The 23286-nt window shown below is 52.8% G+C and overlaps 1 protein-coding gene across 5 annotated transcripts in view; it reads right to left on the reverse strand.

Moving 5' to 3' along the window:
- The window catches only part of Tbc1d16 (TBC1 domain family member 16), an 84894-nt gene that overhangs the window by 49514 nt on the left and 12094 nt on the right, over nt 1–23286 (reverse strand). For all 5 annotated transcript variants that reach the window (XM_050140264.1, XM_050140262.1, XM_050140266.1 and 2 more), the window contains exons 2-3: nt 17974–18209; nt 16152–16746 (exon numbers count right to left, since the gene is read on the reverse strand). In XM_050140264.1, the coding sequence (XP_049996221.1) occupies nt 16152–16746; nt 17974–18151 (773 nt within the window). In that variant the 5' untranslated portion in view covers nt 18152–18209. The remainder of the gene's footprint in view (nt 1–16151; nt 16747–17973; nt 18210–23286) is intronic.

Below are 23286 nucleotides of genomic sequence, written 5' to 3' on the forward strand. Positions count from 1 at the left end.
GCTATTAAGCACAAAGGAAGAAAAAGTCTAGCAGAGAAGAGGTAAGGGGAGGGGAGGCAGGACCTCTGCAGTACAGAACCACCCTGAACCAGAGGGCCCGAAGGCACAGGAGGAGCAGGTCCCCTGAGCAGAGCCATGGATGATTCAGGGCCCTGAGCGAGCCACACATGGCCAGGAGCCCCAGTTATAGACAAAGCAGGTCCCTAAACCATGGATCACAAAGAGCCCCAAGCCGAGCCATGGACAATACAGCACACTGAACCACAGACACTGAGAGGGTCTTGAGCCACCCCTAAGGCCAGGGGTACAGCAAGCCTACGGTGAACTGTATTCTGAGAACACAGGACACAAAGGACATGACGAGAAGTCAGAATATTAAGCGTCTTTGGGTGACTGTATTGACCCCATACCGAACTGATACTAATCTGAATACCTGGGTTGTTTCAGTGATTCATTTTACCTGGTTCTTTTTGCTTTTAACGACATAGCAATATGCCGTGAGACCGTGTCTCTTAGAAATGTCAGAAGCGGTGGCCATGAAGTCTCACCGACACGACTCCCTAGATGTGACTTCAACAAGGATGATCCCAATCGACAGGCTACCGTGGGAGGGAAAAGGCCATGGGGCTTCAGCCCTACACAAAGACTACAGGCAACTAAGGAATACTGAGAGCAGGAGAGACAGCCTTTTCCAGGGAAGGACACACCAACTGGTCATCCAATACCAGATGGTTAGCCCCGAAAACATACAAGTAAGTAACATTATACAGACTTAGCATGTTGCATTATATATTCAGGAACACACACACATAACAAGTAAAGAAAAAAAAGTTGTGAATTTGAAGGGGCAACTTGGGGAGTTTGGGAGAGAGGGTAGGGAAGAGAGAAATGATGTAATTATGTTTTTTTTGGTTTTTGTTTTTTTTTGTTTTTTTTTGTTTTTTTGGTTTGGTTTGGTTTGGTTTTTCAAGACAGGGTTTCTCTGTAGCTTTGGAGCCTGTCCGGGAACTAGCTCTTGTAGACCAGGCTGGTCTTGAACTCACAGAAATCCTCCTGCCTCTGCCTCCCAAGTGCTGGGATTAAAGGTGTGTTCCATCACTGCCCGGTTTGTAATTATAACCTTTAAAAAAAAAAAAGCAACGACTCTTGCAAGCATCCCCACTGACATTAGAGAAAGGCGTAGAGAGGACTCTATGGGCAGAGGGGTCTTTCCAACATGTGACCCTGGGGGTCCCTGGAGAGCTCGAACACCAGCCTTATACCTCACACCCGGTTAACTCACATGGGCACAGACACAAAACCACAAAGCAGGGAAAAGTCTGAATGGCCTTCCAGTCCCCAGCCAAATCAGGGATCTAGGGGTTCTAGACAAGACGCCAACGGTGTGAGTCATGGAAGGAAGCACTGACAAAGCCACCACATCTACCCAACAGAGCCCAGTCTCAACGACACACTTTAAAAATGATTGAAATTCAACAGAGGGGAAAACAATGCAGGCACTCTGATACAGAGCAGGATTCTGAGAAAGTGATATACAGACGGCAGGTGAGCATCACAAAGATTCTAAGCACCCAGTCACCCGTGGAGGAGACCGCAGGCACGTTAGTGCACTGCCGCGCACCTATCCAGATGACCTCCAATAAACAAGCAAAGCCAGGCATCCTAGTCGGTTCCTATAGTACCAATGGCTACTCAAGAGGCCGAAGCAGGGTTGCTCGAATCCAGGAGTTTAAGACCAGCCTGGCCAACACAAAGAGATAGTGGGGATTCCGAAAACTGCATCCTGAGTGTTCAGACCTCAACAGGACATCTGCATCACCTCCCCCGAGCCGCCAGGAACATCACAGAAGAGGGGTCGTCAGAGGGCGGGGAGCCCTGCACAAGGTGGGCCCTGTCAACATTCCATCGCAAATAGAGGAGGGTCTCATGAGGACCCACCCCTCCCCGAGGAGTCCAGGGTAGTAAACGGTTGCTCGGGGATGGATGGGGAGAGATTATCTTTAATGTTGTAGCCACCGGTGGAACGCTTGCTCCAATAAATAACCTCATGCAAGCAGCTCTCATTAAACTCAGTGGGTCACAAAAAGCCATTTAAGTAAAATGGGGGTGGAGGGTTGAGAGGGAAAGGGCGTCGGGGAGAGGATAAGAGAAGCTAACGGGGTGAATACGATCCAAATGCGTCACTAAGAGCTGGAGACACGGCCTGGCAGTTAAGGAAGCATGCCATTCTTCCAAAGGGCCCGGGTTCTGTTCTGCTTGTCAGGCAGTTCACACCCATCTGTTACTCCAGCTCTGCGGTATCTGAAGCCTCTGGCCTCCACAGGCATTGCACTCACGCGTGCAAGAACACGTGTGCATGCATGTGCACACACAGAATTAAAATAAAAGAATAAACCTTTTGAAAAGAAAGAATTAAAAATACACCCTATACATGTACAAAACTGTCAAAAATAACAAATAATAGAACTAGATCTTTCGTGGGTGGCTGGAGGAAATAAATATGACACAGTCATGCTGGAAAACAGTTTGGCAGGTTCTTTTTTTTTTAATATTTATTTATTTATTTATTATGTATACAATATTCTGTCTGTGTGTATGTCTGCAGGCCAGAAGAGGGCACCAGACCTCATTCCAGATGGTTGTGAGCCACCATGTGGTTGCTGGGAATTGAACTCAGGACCTTTGTAAGAGCAGGCAATGCTCTTAACCACTGAGCCATCTCTCCAGCCCCCTGGCAGGTTCTTATAAGACTGAAATAGACGCCATCACCTCGCTGCTCTACAGAGCCACTCCTGGGAATTGATCGTGGAGAATGAGAACATTCAGACAAAACCCGCATATGAACATTCATTCAAGTTTTGTTTGTAAGAGCCCCAAGCTGGAAACAGTCCACCAATGTCCTTCAGCGGGCGTGGTCACACAATGGTTGTCATGCCCACACCGTGGGACACCATGGCAACAAAATGGGATGTCTTGCACACATCTCAACTCAGATGGTGCTTAAGGATCCTTGCAGAGATAGGAGAGGAAGTGGTGGTCAAGAAAGAGGCAAGGAGTTGGGAAAATGCCAGAGATGTCTTGACGGTGCCCTGTGTTCTGCATTTTGACCTGGTGGGGACATGAGGCAACATAGGCACACAGTCACACACAGTCACACGGTGTCACCCCTACACACTCATACAACGTATACAGTCCCCCACAGACACACACACACAGAGGATTTACAGAGATTGTGCCTGTAGCCGGTGGACACCCACAGACCAGCCCAGTCCCCTTTACTGAATCGAGTCCAAGTGAGGGTATACGCAGGATGCCACCATCTGGGATGTGACAAAGCTCACAGTTATGTTTCTGCTTGGCAGTTCTTGGTCTAGACCAGAGATCAGCAAGCTCCAGCCTGGGCAAAGTCCAGTCTGCTGCCTGCCTGTGCAGCCCAGGAGCCAGGCAATCCATCTTCCTTCCTTCCTTTCATTTACTGTGTGTGCGCACACATTCGGAGGTCAGAGGACAACTTGCAGGAGCCAGGCCTTCACTATGTAGGTCCTGGGGATCAAACATGGGTCATCGGTTTTGGCAGCGGGAACCTTTGCGTGCTGAGCCATCCCACTGGTTCTGACTTTTCTTTTGTTTGAGGCGAGACTCAGCCTGTGGCCCATCTGGCCTCTCCTTCAAGACTCTCCTCCTTTAGCCCTTGGGTGCCGGGACTGCAGGTGCCACCATGCCTGATTCTAAAACACAGGGTTTTTTTTTTTAATTAATGGACTTTCTCTCCCGCTCCTACACATACTTTCTGCTTGCTTTTTGTGTGTGACAAGGTTTTACGTAGCCCAAGTTGGCCTCTAACTTGCTATGCATCCAAGGATGACCTTGAACATCTGATCCTCCTGCCCCTGCTGAACTTACAGAAGTGTCCCTCTACATCCGGTTTAAAAAGTGCTAGAGATTAAACCCAGAGTTTCATAAAAAAAAAATCTCCAATCCAAATATTCTTGGGTTTAGCTTTGTTTACTTGATTTGAGACAGGGTCTCTCTATTGCTGCCGCTGTCCTGGAACTCACTCTGTAGACCAGGCTAGCCTTAAACCCACAGAGAGCCACCTGTTTCTGCCTTTTGAGTACTGGGATTAAACTCATGCATCACACTTGGCTTAAGTCCAAACATTTCAAATGTTGAAAAAGAAAAGTCAAAAGAATAGTTCATGACTTACAAAGATCACACAGCACTCGTATCTTGGTGTCTGGGAGGCAGCTCGTGGGGGCACGTCTGCGTGTCTCAGGTGGAGCTTTCCCCACACAAGGTGGCATTCAGAAACAGCAGCAGTGCCCATCTGGGGCTCGATGCACAAAGGCCAACCCTCTGGCCCATCCTCCAGTCCCTGGGACAGCAAGCGCCCCTTCCCGCACGCGACAACAGTGAGCCCTCCCTAGCACCGATCCCCCACCTTCTGAAACAGGCACACCACGTCCTCTTATCTGCCATTCTCTGAAACAGGAGTCCACCAAGCAGCCCAGGCTGGCCTCGAACTTACAGCAGGTCTCTTGCCTCCGTCTCCCTGGCGCTGGGATTCCAGGTGTGAGCTACTATGCCTGGCACTTCGTCACTTAAAAAATTATTTTTCCTTTAAGCTTGTGAGTTTTATTCTGCCTGTATGCATGCCTGTGCACCTTGAGTATGCCTGGTGCCCACGGAGGCCAGAAGATGACACTGGATCCCCTGGAACTGGAGCTTCAGACGGCTGTGAATTAAAACGTGGGTTCTGGGATTAACCACTAGGCCACACGTCCAGCCCCCAGGCTGTCATTTTAAAAGCAAATTAGTAAGCCTTTCTCGGGCTCCAGTCACCTCTGGGAACTCAGAATAAGATCCACTTGGCTAGCCTCGGAGGTCAACTGGGGCTGGAGTGCAAAACGCAGGTGAGCAAGGGCTCCATGAGGGCTGTTTAATTTTTTTTAGCTGTGCACGTGTGTGTGTGTGTGTGTGTGTGCATGCGCGCATATGCATGCACCCATGAATAAACACTCACCATGGCAAACATGTGGAGGTCAGAGTCATTCCTCAACTGGGGGGGGGGGGTATACTCAGGGTCTTCTCTTGCCCCGTCCCATGTAATCCAGGCTGGCCGGCCTGTGAGTTTCCAGGCAGCCCTTCCTGTCTCGGCCTTCCTGGCACTGTGGGAGTCCTGGCATTACAGACGTACACCCCTATTCTGGCTTTTTCTGTGGGTTTTCAGGGTTGCCTGGTCAGCACCTTTACCTGCCGAACCACCTCCTCAGCGCATTCTCCTTTTTAAGGTCAGAGTTCGTGTCATGGCCAGTGACTCCACTGGACATGAGCAGGATCTCCAGCTCACTCCCAGCCATTGGCATCGATGCCCACAGAGCCTGGGAGAGGCTGAACTGTGTTCAAATCCCTGCCCACCTCCCTGGGGAGTCCTGCGAGGTGGCAGTGCCTGGCAGGTGCAGTCAGGCTCGGATCGGGGTGCGCTGGCTGGGGAGGCTCTAATCTAGAGCCCTTATCAGAACAGAGTGCACACACACAGGGCAAGGTCGGGTGAAGATGAAGGCAGAGGCTGGGGCCCCAGGAAGGAGACAGCCAGGCTCCGCCTGTGCGGGTACCTTGACCTTGGACCTCTGTCCGTCAGACTGTGAAAGGATCGTCTCTCTCTAGTCCTAAAGGGGCTGGCATGTGGCTTTTTGTCATGCCACAGGCAGAGCAGATGACTCTGTTGGGCATTATCAAGCTGCTACCTGTAAGCCTGGTCACCATGGCAACGGCGATTACTGTCCAGGGCTCTGCAGGTACCACACACCCTCACCAAGGCCCCAGTCCACACGGGGAGACTGAGGCTAGGAGGTGAGAATCTTGCTGAAGTCACACTGGGTATTGTGGACAGATGAAGCACAGTTTACACCTGGGTATCTGGCTACAAAATGCACCAGGCTGCAGCCCTACTGGATCCCCTGGGCCCCAATCCACAGCTCCTCCCATTGTCGTGTATAAGCCAAACACATGTGCACAGTGGCACATGGAAGGACTGGGCACTGTTGAGACCCAGTCCAGATTCCTTGGCAAGGCCTCCAAGTTCCTGGAGTGGGTGGCAGCCAAAATCTGCTAATGAGCAGGAAGCTGAGGGGCAGCTAGCAACCAGGGCCCTGCTTGTAGCCTGGGCATCCACGTTTCCTGGCCCGGCAGTGAGGCCCCGCCCCCGGCTGTTCCTAGCCATCCCCAAGGGTCCATGACACTCGGATCTGCCGCTATTTATTCTCCATGCAACTCCTGGGGGACGCCCTGAAGTGCCACCCTCCAGGCAGGAGGTGAAGGTGGGGAAAGCCACCAGGACCGGAGGCGGGTTGGGGAGGGACAGCCTCCGCAAGGAGCCTGCCAAGTGCCACGGAAACATACGGCGAGATGAGTCTTTCGGCGCACAGAACAGATTGCGGAGTGTCGAGCGAGAGGATGTTTTAAAGAAATAAATCTCAGCTCCGGGCTGCAGAAGCGCAAACAAGCCCAAACAACAGCTCCCAGAAGCAGCAGCCTCCTGCGCCAGGCTGCTGAAGGGGTGTGTGGGTCTTCCCGGGGTTTCCTGAAAGGCAGGGTGCAGGCACCTCAAACACCGGGAATGGCCCACAGCATATCAGAAAGATCAGAAAGATCCGTCCTTCCCAGGTGTCTCTCAAGAACCTTGGCCGGAGGATCCCGCCTCCCTGACACCAGCGGGGGGCAGCATCCATGGACCAGCCTCCAGCACCTGACCCCATCCGATCCCTCCCTAGTCCTCCCTGTGACATTGCTCACCAGTCGCCTGCCTCCGAACCTCTCTCCTTGCCCTTTATTCCCTGGCTGACCCTTCATTCCCCTCTTGGTGTTCTCAGAACACCGTCATGGGCTGGGCAGCTTCTGAGGGGGAGCAGAGGAACAGGAAGAGGCAGAGAGGGCTTGCAAAGCAGTTCCTGCAGTGTTACTCTCGCCTCCCTTAATCACCTTGAGAGGATGCTCGCTTGTCCTTGGGCATGCCTCCCTGTGCAAGATGGTCACCCAGAAAAAGATCAACTGGCCAGCCAGCGAGCAACCAGGGGGCAATATCACACCCCTGCCACCTGGAGCAGGGTGCAGTGGGTGTCGGGAACCTTTGTGGCAGCACCCAGGTTCTTACACTTCCAGACCCATGTTTCCACCAAGCTTACTCATTCTAGAACCTTCCTGGATATCTGGCTCGCTCTCAGGGCTCTTCACCTCTGTATTCTACACATGTGGGAAAAGCCGAGGCCACCACGCCAACCACACACGGTAATGCCATTAACTATTCTTCAGCCACTTACACGGTTTATTCCACCCTGCTCGCCCTTCCAGGTGGGCTGACCCCGAGTGCCCCAGGTCAGCGTGACACCTGCGCAGATGTCCATTGCAACAGCTGCGCCAGGCTCTGCACATGGCGTCCTGAAAACCTGCCCCTCGCTCTCCTTGAAAGCAGCCACCTCATGGAGGGATCCCTTATTGCTTGTTCAGGATGCTTTGTCTTTTTTGCTTTTTTTTCCCAACAGGGAATCTCGTGGGCCTGTTCTGTGGTGGGAGGATAAATCCAACTCCAGGGCCTACTCCTGCCCCCACAGGACTGTCCTGTCTAGACCTGTGTCTAGTCACACATGTGACCCTTAGGATTTAAATCTGATAAACATTAGTAAAATGCAAAGTTCTGGTTGGAGACCACTGGGTTGCATGATGTTAGGGCAGGCGCCTCAAAGGCCAAGCCTTGTCCTTATCCCTGAGGCAGCAACGAAGGGATACACGGGGTTTTCAAGACCCTACAGACAGGAGCTAGAGAGGGTCTCAGCCGTGAAGGGCACTTACTGATCTTCCAAAGGACCCAAGTTTGGTTTCCAGCACCCACACCAGGCAGTTCATAACCACTTGAAACTCTTACACCCTCTTCTGGTTTCCAAGGGCACCTACATGCCCATAGCAAACACACACACACAAACACACCATCAAGGTCCTACAGACAAGCCAAGTGTGATGACAAACCCCCGTAATCCCAGCACGTGAAGGAGAGACGAGAGGAACAGAGGTTCAAGGTCACAGATCCTCTCTGCATCCTGGCCAGCCAGGACAAATGAATTCAGAAAAACAAAACAAAAAGAAATGAGGAGTCGAGAACCTGAGTTTGATGCCCAGCGCCCATTTAAGAAGCTTCCCAGCCCTGAGAAGGGCAGGGCAGGAGGATCCTGGGGCTCGCTGGTCAGTCTGTTTGGCTAAATGAGATAGTTGCCAGTTCAGCGAGAGGTGGTGGGCTGGAGAGATGGCTCAGCGGTTAAGAGCGCTGGCTGCTCTTCCAGAGGACCTGGGTTCAATTCACAGTACCCACACAGTGGCTCACACCATCTATAATGGGATCTGGTGCCCTCTTCTGGCCTGCAGGTCTACGTTAACAAAAAATCTAAAAAGATGCAAAACTATTAAAAAAACTGATGTGGCCCCTCCCCTCCACCTGAACACGCATGTGTACCCCACATAGGTGCACCCACACACAACTATCCTACCAATGAATTGCCTACACAGGAAGCAATTTATGAAGTCTCCTAAAAAAAAATTAAAACCCCTCCTATAAACCCCATCCAGGGGTGAAGTGTCTTCCACCTGCTGGTAGCTGGGGCTTCAGCAGGAGTGAGCGGAGAGCAAGTATTCCAGTCGGAAGGAGCCAGACCACAAGACAGGGAGACTGCTTGGGCTGGAAATGCCCAGAAGCATCAGAGAGAAGGGTGGGGGACAGGGGGACCACACCACCGCCCCTGCCCAAGCTGTTTACTAACACTCTACCCCTCTGAGCCTGAGACAGGCTTCCCGGGGCCTCGGTCAGCCAGCAGAACCACGGGAAAAGGCTGCAGCCCTGCAGGGGACTCAAGGACTGAGGCCACCACATCTGCCTCTCACCTAATCACCAGTCTTCATTGGGGTCAGAACCCTGGGAATATGAACCAAGAGTAGCAGGAGGACCTGCTGAGAGGGAACGAGGCCGTCATTATCCTTAGAGATAAGATTCAGATGGTTTCCCTGGAAGTCAACGTGTCAGACCATCAGTGTCTGGTCACACTGTTGGAAGGCTGGGCTGGCTTTAGATTTTATTTTTACATATGTGTTTTGCCTGTACGTATGTATTTGCACCACATGCATGTCTGGTGCTCTTGAAGCTCCGAACAGATTAAATGCCCTAGAACTGGGGTGTTGGATGGTTGTGAGCCAACACTGTGAGCGATGGGAACTGAATCCTGTTCCTCTGTGAGAGTACTCTTAACTGCTGAACCGCGTGTAGCCCATAGGCTTTCTGTTGTTTTGAAACAAGGTCTCACTATGTAGCTCTGGTTTTCCTGGAACTCTATGTGGATCAGGCTGGCCTCTGAGCTCATGGAGACCTGCCTACTGCATCTCCAAGGACTGACAGCTTAGGGCCACCTACTTTTTAAAAATTAAGGTCTTTTTCTAAGATTAATATAATCACAAAATAGGTGAGTAAAAATAAAAACTGCCTCATAACTGCCCTGCACCCACACAATGTCTTATCTTTGGCTACCCAATACGGTAGCCACCGGCCAGAGGTGCCGTTTCCATCAATAGCACTCAGTGCATATGGCTAAAGTGCTCAGCTGGTAGAGGGCGTGTCTAATACGCAGGAAGCCCTGGGTTCCATCCCCAACACTGAACACACTAGATAGGCAGAAGTTACACACCTGCACTCTCAGGAGGCTGAAGCAGGAGGTTCATGACTTCAAGGTCATCCTTGACTAGTGAGTTCTAAGCTAGTCTGGGCTACACGAGACCTGACTCTAAATAAATGAACAGATAGGAGTTCTTGGTTGAATGTGCCCTGTTTCAGGGGTTCATACGTTTGTGGTCTGAAAGCCTATGATGTTGGACCGCACTGATCTGGACTGTTCTCCTCCGCGGCTGGAGTCCTGGAGACACACTGACAGCCCCACTTATGTCTCAGCCCTTCCCACAGTTCAGGCATGGCATCACACCTCCCTTGTGTGTCCGAGTGTGCACGGCATGTTTGCTTGCACACGTATGTGGGACCCAGGGGTCACCCTTGGGTGTCATGTGTATGGCTGTTCTACCTGAATGTCTGTGTACCACTTGAGTATCTGGTACCCATGGGGGTCAGAAGAGTTCACCGCGTCCCCTGAAAGTGGAGTTACAGAGGGTCGTGAACCGCTGTGGATGCTGAGAACTGGACCCCAGGTCTCCGAAAAAGCAACCAACCCGCACTCTTAATCGCTGAGCCGCTGCGGCAGCACCTTGCTTTTGCTGTTCTTTTTGGTGGGTTGGTTGGTTTTGATTTGGTTTTATTTTTTTTTGTTTTGTTTTGTTTTGTTTTTCGAGACAGGGTTTCTCTGTGGTTTTGGAGCCTGTCCTGGTACTAGCTCTTGTAGACCAGGCTGGCCTCGAACTCACAGAGATCCGCCTGTCTCTGCCTCCCGAGTGCTGGGATTAAAGGCGTGCGCCACCACCGCCCGGCTGATTTGGTTTTATTTTTACTTACTTACTTACTTTGGTTTTCTGAGACAGGGTTTCTCTGTGTAATATAGCCCTAGCTGTTCTGGAACTAGCTCTTATAGATCAAGCTGGTCTTGAACTCACAGAGATTCTCTTGCCTCTGCCTCCTGAGTGCTGGGATTAAAGGTGTGCACCACCACGGCCCAGCTTTGATTTGGTTTTAGACAGGGTCTCTGGTTGGCCACTGACCCCAGGAATCCTCCTGTCTCTGCCTTGTGAGTGCTGGGATCATAGGCACATGCCCTCGCATGGCTCTGTATATGGTGCCACGGCTGAGCTTGGGCCTCCATGTTTGTGACTGACTGATCATCACCCCCGTCCCACCCCATTTTTGAGCTGTTAGGAATTTCTACACAGCATCACAGGTCTTCCCAAGGTGGTTGTTTCTTTTGCCTCATGCTGCAAGCCTTGGAGAAGGGAGGGGGTGTCAGAGACCTCGTGGGAAGGCAGACAGTCAGGGGCACTCTCTGGTACTGTCAGCCAATTGTCCTTTCCTAGCCAGAAGCTAAGGCCCAGCTACTTGTTCCTTCTCTCTGGCGGGTATGCGGGTCCTTTCCTTGTTCCCTTAGTCATCTGTGTGGCACTTTCTTCTTTCTGAAACTTGGGTTATTCCTTAGGACACTTTCCATACAGGGCATTTGGACCATGACAAAACAAGCTGAGTGTCTGTGGGTAATTTCTATTCCCAGTGTAAGGCCAGCTCACACAAGTTAGCCACATTCTCGCAAGAGCTAGCCACACGCTCACATGAACTAGCCACACGCACGAACTAGCCACACACTTGCACGAGCTAACCACATGCTCACACGAGCTAGCCACACACACGAGCTAGCCACATATTCACATGAGCTAGCCGCATGCACGAACTAGCCACACGCTCACACGAGCTAACCACACATTCACACGAGCTAGCCACACGCTCACACGAGTCAGTCACATGCTTGCACCAGCTGGCTCTTCAGGCTTGACACATTCCTCTAGGGGGTAAAAGAGGTGACATGATGCCCACCGACTATGGCATCAGCTTCCACACCCCAGGGCTGAGGCTGTGTTTCTTGACATCTTGGAAGGGACAGGAGGGTAAAGGGAGGCCAAGGCCGCCAGAACCCACGCCCTGTGAGCCAAGTCTCAGGCATCCACTCTCAAGGTCTTGAATCAACAGGCCATGGGTACCAGGCTGTCACTGTGACCTGGGAGGGGAGTCGGAGAGAGAACACCAAGCTTTGTACACGGTTGGGTTTTCTGAGAAACGGACCCTACCTGGCTGTATGTCAGAGGCAGAAGATAAATGTAGACAGCCCAAAGGACCCTGGCCTGCTTTCAGCCACTCGGGCCTCCTGTGAACTTCCCACCAAGTAGTGGAGAGGGACGCAATTCTGCCATGTCTGTCTTTCTCCTGGCCCATCCCCTGCCAGCCACTCTGCCTGTACTTGTTGTTCTTCAGTTCTGCCACTAGAGGGCACCCATGAGCCAGATCATCTGCCCTGCCCTGCCCTGCCCTGCCCTGGCCTGGCCTCCCTGGGACTCAATTCCCACGATTCCAGGAGTAGGACAAGTGGGTGCACTCAGATCCTCAGAGCTGAGTCCCTGTATGGTACCCTGTGCTCTGGATCTCATCCCCAATACTCTCTCAGCCCAGCACACAGGACCCACTCTCCCCTTGGGCCCCCCACTGTCAAGGTTCTCCGAGCTGTTGCCAATATAAACTCCTTGGGGAGTTCAAAATAGAACGATGACCTGGACGCCCAGGCCTGTCACCCCAGCCACTCGGGAGCTGAGTCACGGAGACAGAAATTAAAGGCTTGCCTGAGCTACAGTGTGAGTCCAAAGTCAGGCTGGACCTCTTACCAAGAGCCTGTCTGAAAGATAAAAGGGATCTGAGTTCAATCCTCAGCGCTGCATTAAAGTAGCCCAGGGGCTGGGGGTGTAGCTCAGATGACAGAGGGCTTGCTTAGCATGCACGAGGCCCTGGACTGGATCCTGGCACAGAATAAACCCCGTATGGTCAGCACACCGCCGTAATCCCAGCATCCGGAAGGTGAGAGGATCAGAAGCCAAGGTTATCCTTAGCTACATAGCAAGTTCAAGGCCATCCTGCGCTATATATGACTCTGTCTCAATAAACAAACTTGATGTTCAGACGCTCCTCCATAGACCCAGGGATACTATTTAAACAAATAGTCTTGTGAGGCCAGAGCATCCGTGGACCTCTGAGGTGGGCAGACTTGTCTTCAGGGGACTCCCGGGCTGGGCAGGCTTGTCTTCAGGGGACCCCTGGGCTGGGCAGGCTTGTCTTCAGGGGACTCCTGGGCTGGGCAGGCTTGTCTTCAGGGGACTCCTGGGCTGGGCAGGCTTGCCCTCAGTGTTCACAGAACCCACCATAGGAAGCAACATGGCATAGGACACAAGGAATAAAACAAACCAGGCTGGGAAACACAGATCCCAGGGCCCAACCCCTTCCAGAATCTACTTCTGCTGAAACGAAACCTCCCATCATGCTCAGCAAGGGCTCATAGGTTGGGATTTGGAAGCCACATCTTCAGCTGTGCTGTGCTGCAGAGAAGCCTTGAGAAGGTGGAACCTAGCATACAGCCATTAGGGCAAAGGGGCATGGCTTCAGAAAGAATTGTCATAGTTCTCTTGGGACCAGTGAAGGGTGTGTAATGAAAAGGTCAGCCAGCCCCTCCCTGTGATCTGGCCTCCCATCTTTAAGGGGGGACTTTAGTATCACAAGACACAGCCACCAAGGGCCTCACTAGAGACCAGAGATGGACTGCAGCGCCTCCAGCAGGCCTGGGCTTTCAACCTCTACATGGTGACTTACACATACCTCTTACTTGTACATCTGAAATTTTGCAGCCATCTCTCCAGCCCATTCTTAATGTACATATCTATTCATGTTTAAAATAAACGAGAGAGGGGCTGGAGAGATGGCTCAGAGGTTAAGAGCACTGGTTGCTTCTCCAGAGTCCTCAGTTCAATTCCCAGCAACCATAGGATGGCTCACAACCATTTATAATGAGATCTGGTGCCCTCTTCTGGCCTGCAGGAATACATGCAGACAAACACTGTATATATAATAAATAAAATTTAATTAAAAAAAAGAGAGAAAATGAGAGGGCGTGCATGCCACACGTGTGGAGGTGAGAGAAGGACTCTGGAGAGTTCTCTCCTTACAGCACTTAGGTTCTGGAGACTGAGCTCAGATCCTCCGGCTTGGCAGCAAAAGCCTGCACCTGCACGCCCCATCTTCCCTTCTCCATGAGCACTCAGCCTCGGGCATTCTGTCACAGCAACACGCACTGGACCGACATGCACTGATACAGCACAAAGGGCAAGCATCGTGAACCTGCTGGGCACCACAGCAGACACCCAGGGAACAAGCAGTACGGAGACAGTGGTCTTAAGCTACGGCACAGCTTGCATCATGAGGAGGGGCACGGAAGAGGAGCACCAAGAGCCAGCCTCTGCAGGAGAACAGCACCCAGGCCAGGCTCCCAGATCATGTACCCCAGCCTTGACCCTAACACCCACCAGCCCTGGGGTGGGGTGGGGGGCTCCGAGCTGCATCTCACCCCCACGAGGCAGCTACACTTCGGATGCACAAGACTCCACGGCCAGGAGTAAAGCAAGCGTCAGACACTGACTATGGGTTCTGAAGTTACTGCCCACTGCCAGCCATGGACCGGGCATCCAGTCTGAGGGTGTGATCCAGGCTCCAGGGGAAGACAGAGAAGAGGAAGATAAAGGTGCCCACTTCTACCTGTGGGGAATGGAGGTGGTCTGTCAAAAGCCAGATGCAAGGGCACCCTGGAACTAAGGATCACAACCGTCAGGAGTAGGGAAGGGGATAAGCCTGAAGACACAAGAACCCAGAATTCTGAGGGCCAGTGCACCTGAGGACTCCAGTAAAGCCATGAAGTGTATATTATGGTCTGTACCTTACAATGGGGAAGCAGTGGCTCCCGGAAGATAAGTTTGCCTCAGATCCATGCTAAGCAGAAAGCCACAGCTCAGCGGCAGACTAGGCATGCCTGGATCCCCCTCCCAGGACGGGACGGCTGGACAGAGGGTCTGTCCATGTTCAGCCACAAACTGTAGGCTACGGATAAGGCATGGCCGCCTCCCTCCATCTCAAACACAGGGGACAGCACCAGGACCTATCACAGAGCACAGGCATGCATAATCCAGAGCCAACAGACCCCAGTGCGCCATCACTACAGCACTGATGTCCACCAAAATCCCCGCGCTACTCGTGAGTCAGTAATTAGCCACATCCTCTCTGGCTAGGCCGGCCCTCACCACCATCATTAATTATCCTCATCTTATCTAAATCTAAGGAGCTGAGGACCATGTCTGGGATTCAGGAGACCCTGCTGTCAGACATGTTCATCCTTGGGTTTGTGCAGTTACAATGTACACTCGAGGAGCTCTGGGGTCCTGTTCTGTAACAATTTGCGCTGAGATTGAAACATTCAACCCTGCAGGAAGCTCCTGAAGAAACCAAGGCGAACAACTCAAAATAGCCCCAGGAAGTCCCTGAAGCCGACCAGACTCACTAGGTCCCGCTCTGCCAGAGTAAACAACAAAAGCTGAGACTCCCTCAGAGATTGTGCAAAGCTGCAAAGAAGAATCCCAGGCCAGACCAGACGCCGCCTGGAAGAAGCAAAAACAGCCGAGCCGCCCTGAAGAGGTTCAGACCAACTGAGGCACCTGAATAGAACACTCTCCAACCTCATGAGCTGCCTGCAGGTCCCCAGCCTTGTGAGCTGTCACCATGCCGACGTGGCTTTGGTGATGCCGCGGTCTTTGGGTCGTTTCTGCTCCTGTGAATAACCTCAACAGGATGCACTGGTTCACCAGTGTGGACTCTGGTGGTATCCGTACTACTTCGGTCTGTTGTGGGTTTCCTATCTGGGGTGAGCACGTGTGCTGTGTCTCCCCCAAGAGCCCTGAGGACACTGGGTGGCATGGTGACAGCCCTCCTTGGTCAGGGATATTAGCATGGGCTCCAAGGCCGGAGGACCCCCTGCAAGGCGAGCCAGTCCTATTCCGGACTCCTGAAAGTATAGCATATGGCATCTAGTCCGGGCTCCCCAGCTCCCCATGGGCCGTCAGCAGGAGTAAATGCGACCGTCCTTTGTCAAACACCCAGGGCTGTTTCTACCTCTGCACCTGGCAATAGGGAGGAACCTCTGTGGGGCAGGCGACCTGTCAGGTAGGCGCGGGGCAGTGCAGACAGAAGGGGCCAGGCAATGGCATGAACTCACTCACAGCACCACCCAGGCTCACCAGCAGGAGTGTGCCAGGGGGTTGAGACACCAAACACACTCCTGGCATGTGAACAGTGAAGTCCAAAGAGTGGGACCTTGGTCAGTGGCCATCGTACCAGTCAATAGCCCTAGGAGCGGGAGACTGTGGAAGAGGAGGGGGTCGGGAGCATGAGGACTGGGTAAGATGAACACAGACACACTCTATCTTTCTCAGTCACCAGGGCTGGCCCTCAGCCTGAGCCAGGACCTCGTGGGCCAGGCAGGTGGGGTGAGAAAGCAACTACTTCCTGCAACCCAGGTCAGGTCTCCGCCTCTGCATCAGGAACTCACCTGCCTTCGCTCTCCAGGAATGCGGAGCTGTTCCCCTCCGCAAGGGCTGCGCTGATGGGGGAGAGGCAGAAAGGTGAGGAGAAGGCATCAGAGTCAGAGTCGAAGGAGCTATCCCTGCTCACACCATCAGCTGACAACTCCAAGGAGCCCTCTTCCTCCACGGCCTCAGGCCGTGCCTCCCGGCCATACTCTGTCCCATCCTGTGAGCTGACGGTAGACAGGATCCCAGAGTCGCTGTGGACAGGTTGTGAAGTGGGCAGGGGCCCATCCAGCTCCGGGCTCTGCACCAGCTTCTCCCCATCCTCAGATGTAGGGCTGACGTGCACAGTTCCCTGGGTGTTCTGGACCACCAGGATGTCCTCATCCTTGGGGGTCAGCAGAGGCCTTGGCTCTGTGGGAGAGGGCTGGTAGGGGGCTCCCAGGCTCGTGGTGCGCCGCCGCCGAGGGCGCGGTGCCTTGCGCACAGGGGAGCTCTCGGGAGTGATGTAGCGTAAGGCCTCCTCGTCTTGCTTCTGGATGCGAGAGTTGGGGACCCATGCCAAGATGAGGGTAGCCCCCAGCAGCTCATCCTTCTCCATGTACAAGCACAGGTACCCTGTGGGGGGTTAGTTGCAGGGCTGTCAGTCAGGGGCTGGGCAGGTGGCATCCTAGCTATGTGTTCATCTCTAAGAGGAGGGAGGCAGATGGGCGACCCAGCCTTCCATCACCGTAAGAACAGATCCAAGGTGGGCAGATGGGTAGCACATGGGCCCCCTTAGTCATGGCATTCCTGGTTTGTCTTTTTTACTGTCGTTTTTGGGGAAAGAATCTGTCTGTTCATCAGTACCAAGCCCCGGGGAGGGGAAGTGGCACCTCCCAACACAGACCCGACTATTCAGAGGTACCCCAGTTCCTGGGCTATGACACACCATCCCAGGCTTCCCCGATTCTGTGATTCAAAACCCTTTAGGCAACAGCCAACAGTAACCACATATATCCCCGGGGGCTCGAACTCCAGCCAAATCTCCTTGGCACGCTTCTATGTTTGGCAGAGGCTGGGAAAATCAGCCAGCTGTTCATAACAGTCCCACGATGGGGAGGCTGTTCCCACACCCTTGTGACAAGCCTTAAGGATAAAGATTTTAGAGAACCTAAAACATCCTTGACCTTCCATCAAAACACCACAGTTAGAGCACAGGATCCCCCAAGGTAGCTGTGTTCCTTATAGCGATTGTTTTAGACTCTCAGCTGAGTGGGCCCTGCAGCCCCTGATCTCGGCCTAGAACCCCACCCATGCTTCACATGTGAGGCTCCTGTCCCCAGCCTGTGGGATGGGGTCTAGTCCCCATGGGCCAGCTAGGACCTCACCAGAGAGACGCCCGCGTGCACACTCCCAGGAGGGCCCTCATCCACTCGGCATGTCTCGTTCTCCTCACGCTTAAGCCCGTTTGAAATGCCTTTGCTCAGCTTCCACTCTGCTTGGCAAACTACTCTGAAGTTGCTTTCTCTAAGCCACAGATGCCCAAGTGTCCTAGGATGAGTCCCCTCAAGTCTAAGGGAACTCCTAGAATAGCTGAAGGTGGCAGTGGGGACCTGTGCCTCCCAGAACACTGACCGCAGAGAAGGATCCATTCCTGGAGACCAAAAATGTCCCAAGAATGGCCACAGATGACACACACGTCCAACACAGAGTCTAGGGAGTTTCCCTTCCTGCTCTCCAGAGTGTTGGTCCCTGATGCCTCAAACTGCAGAGCCCCAAGGGAGGGCAAACAAAAAAGTGTGAATTCTTGGGGAGATCCAGCCAGTCCCTCGGGCCTCAGTCCTCCCCTCCCTGCCTTCTCACCTGGGTGGTGCTCCCCAGGACCCTGGAGCCCCTCAGGTGCATGCACGCAGACATTGTTCTTGGAGTAGATGATCTCTCCATCCAGGATGGAGGGGGACCCGCCACTGCCCCCTGTGGTGAGGGTCAGGAGGTCCGAGGCCTTGGAGGAGGCCCTGCGAAGGAGGCGGCCCAGAGACATGGCTGAGCGCACGTTTCCATCCTCCGTGCGCTTTGGCCCGGGCAGGGCGTGTCAAGACCTGCAGGGGAGAAGAGAGGAGATGTATCGGAGATCACGGTCAGGGATGTGTGCTGCCCGGTGCCCTCAGAGCTCAGCGGCTTCTGGATCATGCTGGCATAGCGCATGTGAGGCCATGCTGCGCAGCCTCCCCAGGCTCAGCCTACAACAGACTACGGGCATCTGTGCACGCAGTTTTGAGCCTTACATTTCCACATGACTTAGAGAGCGGCTGCATCCCTGCCAGGCTTGGCTGCCAACGGCCCTCAATTGCTTCTGAGAACCAAAGGGAGGAAGGGGAGAAAGGAGGAGGAGGAAGAAGAGAAAGGAAGAGGAGACAGAGGAGGAAGAAGAGGGAGAAGAGGAGGAGGAAGAAAAGAAGGGTACCGTTTCTCTGGCCCAGAAACTACACAAGCCACATAAACAATGTAATGCTTTCTAGTAGCCATGTTTGACAAGAAGAAAAACTATTGAAATTACTTTTAATAAGCCGCTAAATCACAGATTTTTTTTTAACATCATTAAGATGAAAAAAATGAGTAACGAGACATTTTACATCCTTCAGACCTTGTGGGTCTGGTGTCCCGCTGCAACAGTCCCTTCCTGCCTCCGGGGATGCCCCGGGCTGCCTCGGTTGTGGCCATGACCTCCAGGGGCTGCAGAGGCATGCATAGACTCCTCCTGGCCCTTTCAACCCGACACTACTCAGGGAGCTGCATCAGCCCCAGACTTGGCTGCCAAGAGCACTCAGCTGCTTCCGAAAACCAAAAACATCCTCACGTGACACTGTTTAGCTACACTGAGGATAATCAAAAGAATGTGCTGGAAGCTTGGGAGGAGGTTCCAAAGGCCAGGCTGTGGGCGTGCGGTGCATCCTCCTGCTGCTTGCCAAACAAGAGCGCAGGATCCCGGCAATCAGAGCAGCACAGGAGGAGGAAGCCCAGACCGCAGGGAGGCCTTCCTTCTCCTGTGCCCACTCCTGCTGGGAGGGCTGGGCCGGCGGGGTGTGCAGGCAACCTCCCTCCCCGTGTTCCTAGAGGCCTGGCTGCTTCTGAACAAGCCAGGGCAAATCTGCTCCCCATTAGCCAGGGCCATTGACTCTGGTAAGACAATTCTTATTTTCAAAAGGTATTTGCTTTTTGCCTCTTTCCCCTAAATTAAACCCGCTGTCTGGTGTCTGTTTTCCATCACACTGAACGGAGGGACCCTCAGTCTGTCTTCGACTTTAAAACTCTTTGTCTCACTGGGTGTGGTAACATCTGCGTGTAGTTTCCGACTCTGGAAGACTGAGGCAGGATGATTGTAAGTTCGAGACCAGCCTGAGCTATGGGCTACCACCTTGTCAAGGTGATGGTGGGGCAACTCAAAGGCTCAGCAGGTAAAGGCACTTGCTGCCAGCCTGATGACCTAAGTTTGATCGCTATGAGCCACACAATAGAAGAGTGACTCCCAAAAGCATACCCAACCATCGTGTATGTACACACATAGCATAATAAAGCTTTTCATGAAATGTCCGGGATAGGGTGTCTCAGTGGTAGAACACTCGTCTGGCAAATACAGATCCTACATGGATCTCCAGCACTGGGGAAGAAAAAAAAAGTCTAAGAAAAGTTATGATGGGCCAGGGGTGTGGCTCGGTTGGTAAATGGGGGTGTGGCTCAGTTGGTAGATGGGGGGCTAGGGGGAGTGGGGATGTGTGGCTCAGTTGGTAGATGAATGCCTGCCTAACATGCAGAAAGCCCTGGGCTCCATCCCAAGTGTTGCATAAACCCTTGTGTGGTGATGCATGCCTGCAATCCCAGCAATCACTTGGGAAGTGGAGGCAGAAAAATCTGAAGTTCAAGACCATCCTCAGCTACATGGTGAGTTTAAGGTTATATGAAACCCTGTCTCCAAAAAGGGGAATGAGGAAGAGGAGGAAGGAGGGAAGGAGGAAGGAAGTTATGGAAGATATAAGAAGAACACACTGCCCTAAATAACTCAATCCAAGATTTGTTTTCATCGTCTATGTCTAGTCTAAAATTACAGTGGTTTAAAAATGTAAAAACCCACCCACTGGGACGTTATCTTTCTTTAGGTTACATTACAAACACACTTCCCTGGGGTCGGAGATTGAACACATTCCCCGGGGCTCGTGTGTTGTCCTAACTCCCTGCTCAGATCGATATTATCCAACAGGAACTCAAGCTGACCCACCTTCATAGCTACGTGGCTTGAAGAAGGCCACCTACAGGCCTGGGGGATGGGCCAAGGGGTCATTTTCCCTCTCAGCCTAGGAAGGAACGAACTTCCTTGGCCTTGTGCTTCTAGCTTCCAAAGATATGAAAAAATAAATGCTTCCTGCCCAAGGGCCCTGTGGTAGTTTGAATGTAACTGCCCCCACCCCCCCCCCAAGGAGATACGGCTTTGTTGGAGTAGATGTGGACTTGGTGGAGGAAGAGTGTCACTGTGGGGGTGAGCTCTGAGGTCTCCTCTGCTCAAGCTCCACTTAGTGTGACACTCAGTTCACTTCCTGTTGCTTGCTGATGGAGACATAGCACTGTAGTTCCCTCTCCAGCACCATGTCTGCCTGCATGCCCTGCGGTACCAGGGCGACAGTGGACCGAACCTCTGAAACTGTAAGCCACCCCATTAAATGATTTCCTTTATAAGGGTTGCCATTGTCACGGTGTCTCTTCACAGCAATAGAAACCCTAAGACAGACATGTTCTGAGTTTACATCTTATGGCAGCCTGGGGCTATTAACACAGAAATGGAAAATGCCAAGCTCTGCCTTGTGTGTGCTGCTGGGATCACACCCAGGGCCCCACATGTGTGCTGCTGGGGATCACACCCAGGACACCACGTGTGCTGCAGAGAATCACACCCTGGGCCCCACATGTGCTGCTGGGGATCACACTCTGGGCCCCACGTGTGTACTGCTGGGGATCACACCCAGAGCCCCAATTGTGTGCTGCTGGGATGACACCCAAGGCCCCATATGTACTGCTGGGATCACTCCCAGAGCCTCATGTGTGTGCTGCTGGGGATCACACCCAGGGCCCCATGTGTGCTGCTGAGGATCATACCCAGGGCTCCACGTGTGTACTGCTGGGGCTCATGCTCCGGGCCTCATACACACAGTGCACTAGTCTGTCATTTAGCTGCTATCTCCAGCTTTTGTGTCCAGGCCAGGCTGTCACTGAACTCAAGATCCTCTGGCCTGTGTACTGGCTAGCTTTTGTTACCTTCACACAACCTTGAGTCAACTGAGAAGACCTTCAACTGAGAAAATGTCTCCATCAGACTGACCTGAAGGCATGTCTGTGGGAGCTTTTTTTTTTTTTTTTTTTTGATTAATGATTAATGTATGAGGGCCCAGCCCACTTTGGGCGGCGCCATCCCTAGCAGATGGCCTTGGGGTGTGTTAAGAAAACAAACTGAGCCAGTCAGGAGCAGGGAGCCAGTAAGCAGCTTGTTCCACGGCTTCCAGGTTCCTGTCTTGAATTGCTGCCCCGATGCAGAAGTGGAAATAAACCTTTTCTTCACTAGACGCTTTTTTATTTGTTTTTGTTTTTGGTTTTTTGGTTTTTTTTTTTTTTCGAGACAGGGTTTCTCTGTAGCTTTGGAGCCTGTCCTGGCACTAGCTCTTGTAGACCAGGCTGGCCTCGAACTCACAGAGATCCACCTGCCTCTGCCTCCCGAGTGCTGGGATTAAAGGCGTGCGCCACCACCGCCCAGCCCTAGACGCTTTTTTAAAAAATATTTTTTATGGTTTATTTAATATGCATTGGTGTAAAGGTGTCAGATCCCCTGCAACTGGATCTTCAGACAATTGTGAGCTGCCATGTGGGTGCTGGGAATTGAACCCAGGTCCTTTGGAAGAGCAGTCAGTGCTCTTAACCACTGAGCCATCTCTCCAGCCCCCATAGACACTATTGATCCTGGTCTGTCACAGCAACAGAAGGCTAACTAGGACTCTTGCCCCACCTTCTATCTCCCTCCCCATCCCACCCCCCAATCCGTGCCAGGATGGCAGGCGTGCATCACCACACCCTGCAATTGCATCTACCTACTTTGGAGGACCTGAGGCTCCCATTTCCCAGGATTCCTCTGACTTCCTTTCTCCCTCCCAGAACTCTTCTCAAGCCACAAATCCACTACATGGTTTGTCTTTCATCCTGTCTTTCTTACGGCTTTGATTTTCAGGAAACCACCATTGCTATCTCAGAAAGCCTGCCGTGATGTGGGCGGGCGTCTACCTGGGAGAGCCTGGGAGATGACTGGCAGCCAGTCCACAGTGAGCACCTAGACCAGTTTTATTACTGTGCGTGCTTTTACCGGTAACTGATAAAAGCAGGAAAAGCAACAATAATAAATTCATATTGCTGGGATGCTCGGGCCCCTTAGCTGTGAACACCCTCCACGCAGACACATCCATGCCGCACACCTGAGGAGCATGTGTGTGCACTCACACACGAGGATCCATGCATCTCACTACCAGCGTGCTCCGATGGTGCAGGTCACCATGGGCGCAGTCCAGTGAGAAGCAGGGTGGCAGGGACCCCTAGTTCCTGCATGCTTTCACCCTCACCCTATGGCCAGCACCAGGAACGAAGTGCATGACAACAGACAGCCCAACCTCCAATGACAAGCAGAACTAGGTTAGGGACCGTTGCCAAGACCCCAGATGTTCTCACCAGGCACTGGCTGACATGGCATCTGGGCCTTCACCTCTGGTGCCTGGCAGTTCTGGGCCCACGAAACCATAGCTTGTTTCTGAGGCCTTGAGGGTAAACCTCCAGCAAGTAGCCTTCCAGAGGCACACGGTGCCTGTGACCTCACTGGGAACCCCAGGCATGTGCCCTGCTTTTGCGATTGTGAGAGGTGACTGGGGTCCATCTCAGGGCGCTTCCCTGTCCAGCCAAGGGCCAGAGCTGCCCGCAGGCCCAGGGACGGGGTGGGCTGAGGTGGGGCTTGCTCCCTTGCTCTCATGAGCGTCCCTCCCCAACTCCCAGCTCACACTACAGCTCCCTGCTCTGTAGGGGCTGCCACACCCGCCACCTTGTGGCGAGGAGAGCTAGTGGGATGCACGCCAGCCAGCAGAAGCCTGGGTCCCG

The sequence above is a fragment of the Alexandromys fortis genome, unplaced genomic scaffold, assembly GCF_014885135.2.
Source record: "Alexandromys fortis isolate MF-2015 unplaced genomic scaffold, M_Fortis_MF-2015_v1.1 scaffold_39, whole genome shotgun sequence".
Classification (NCBI taxonomy): Eukaryota; Metazoa; Chordata; class Mammalia; order Rodentia; family Cricetidae; genus Alexandromys; species Alexandromys fortis.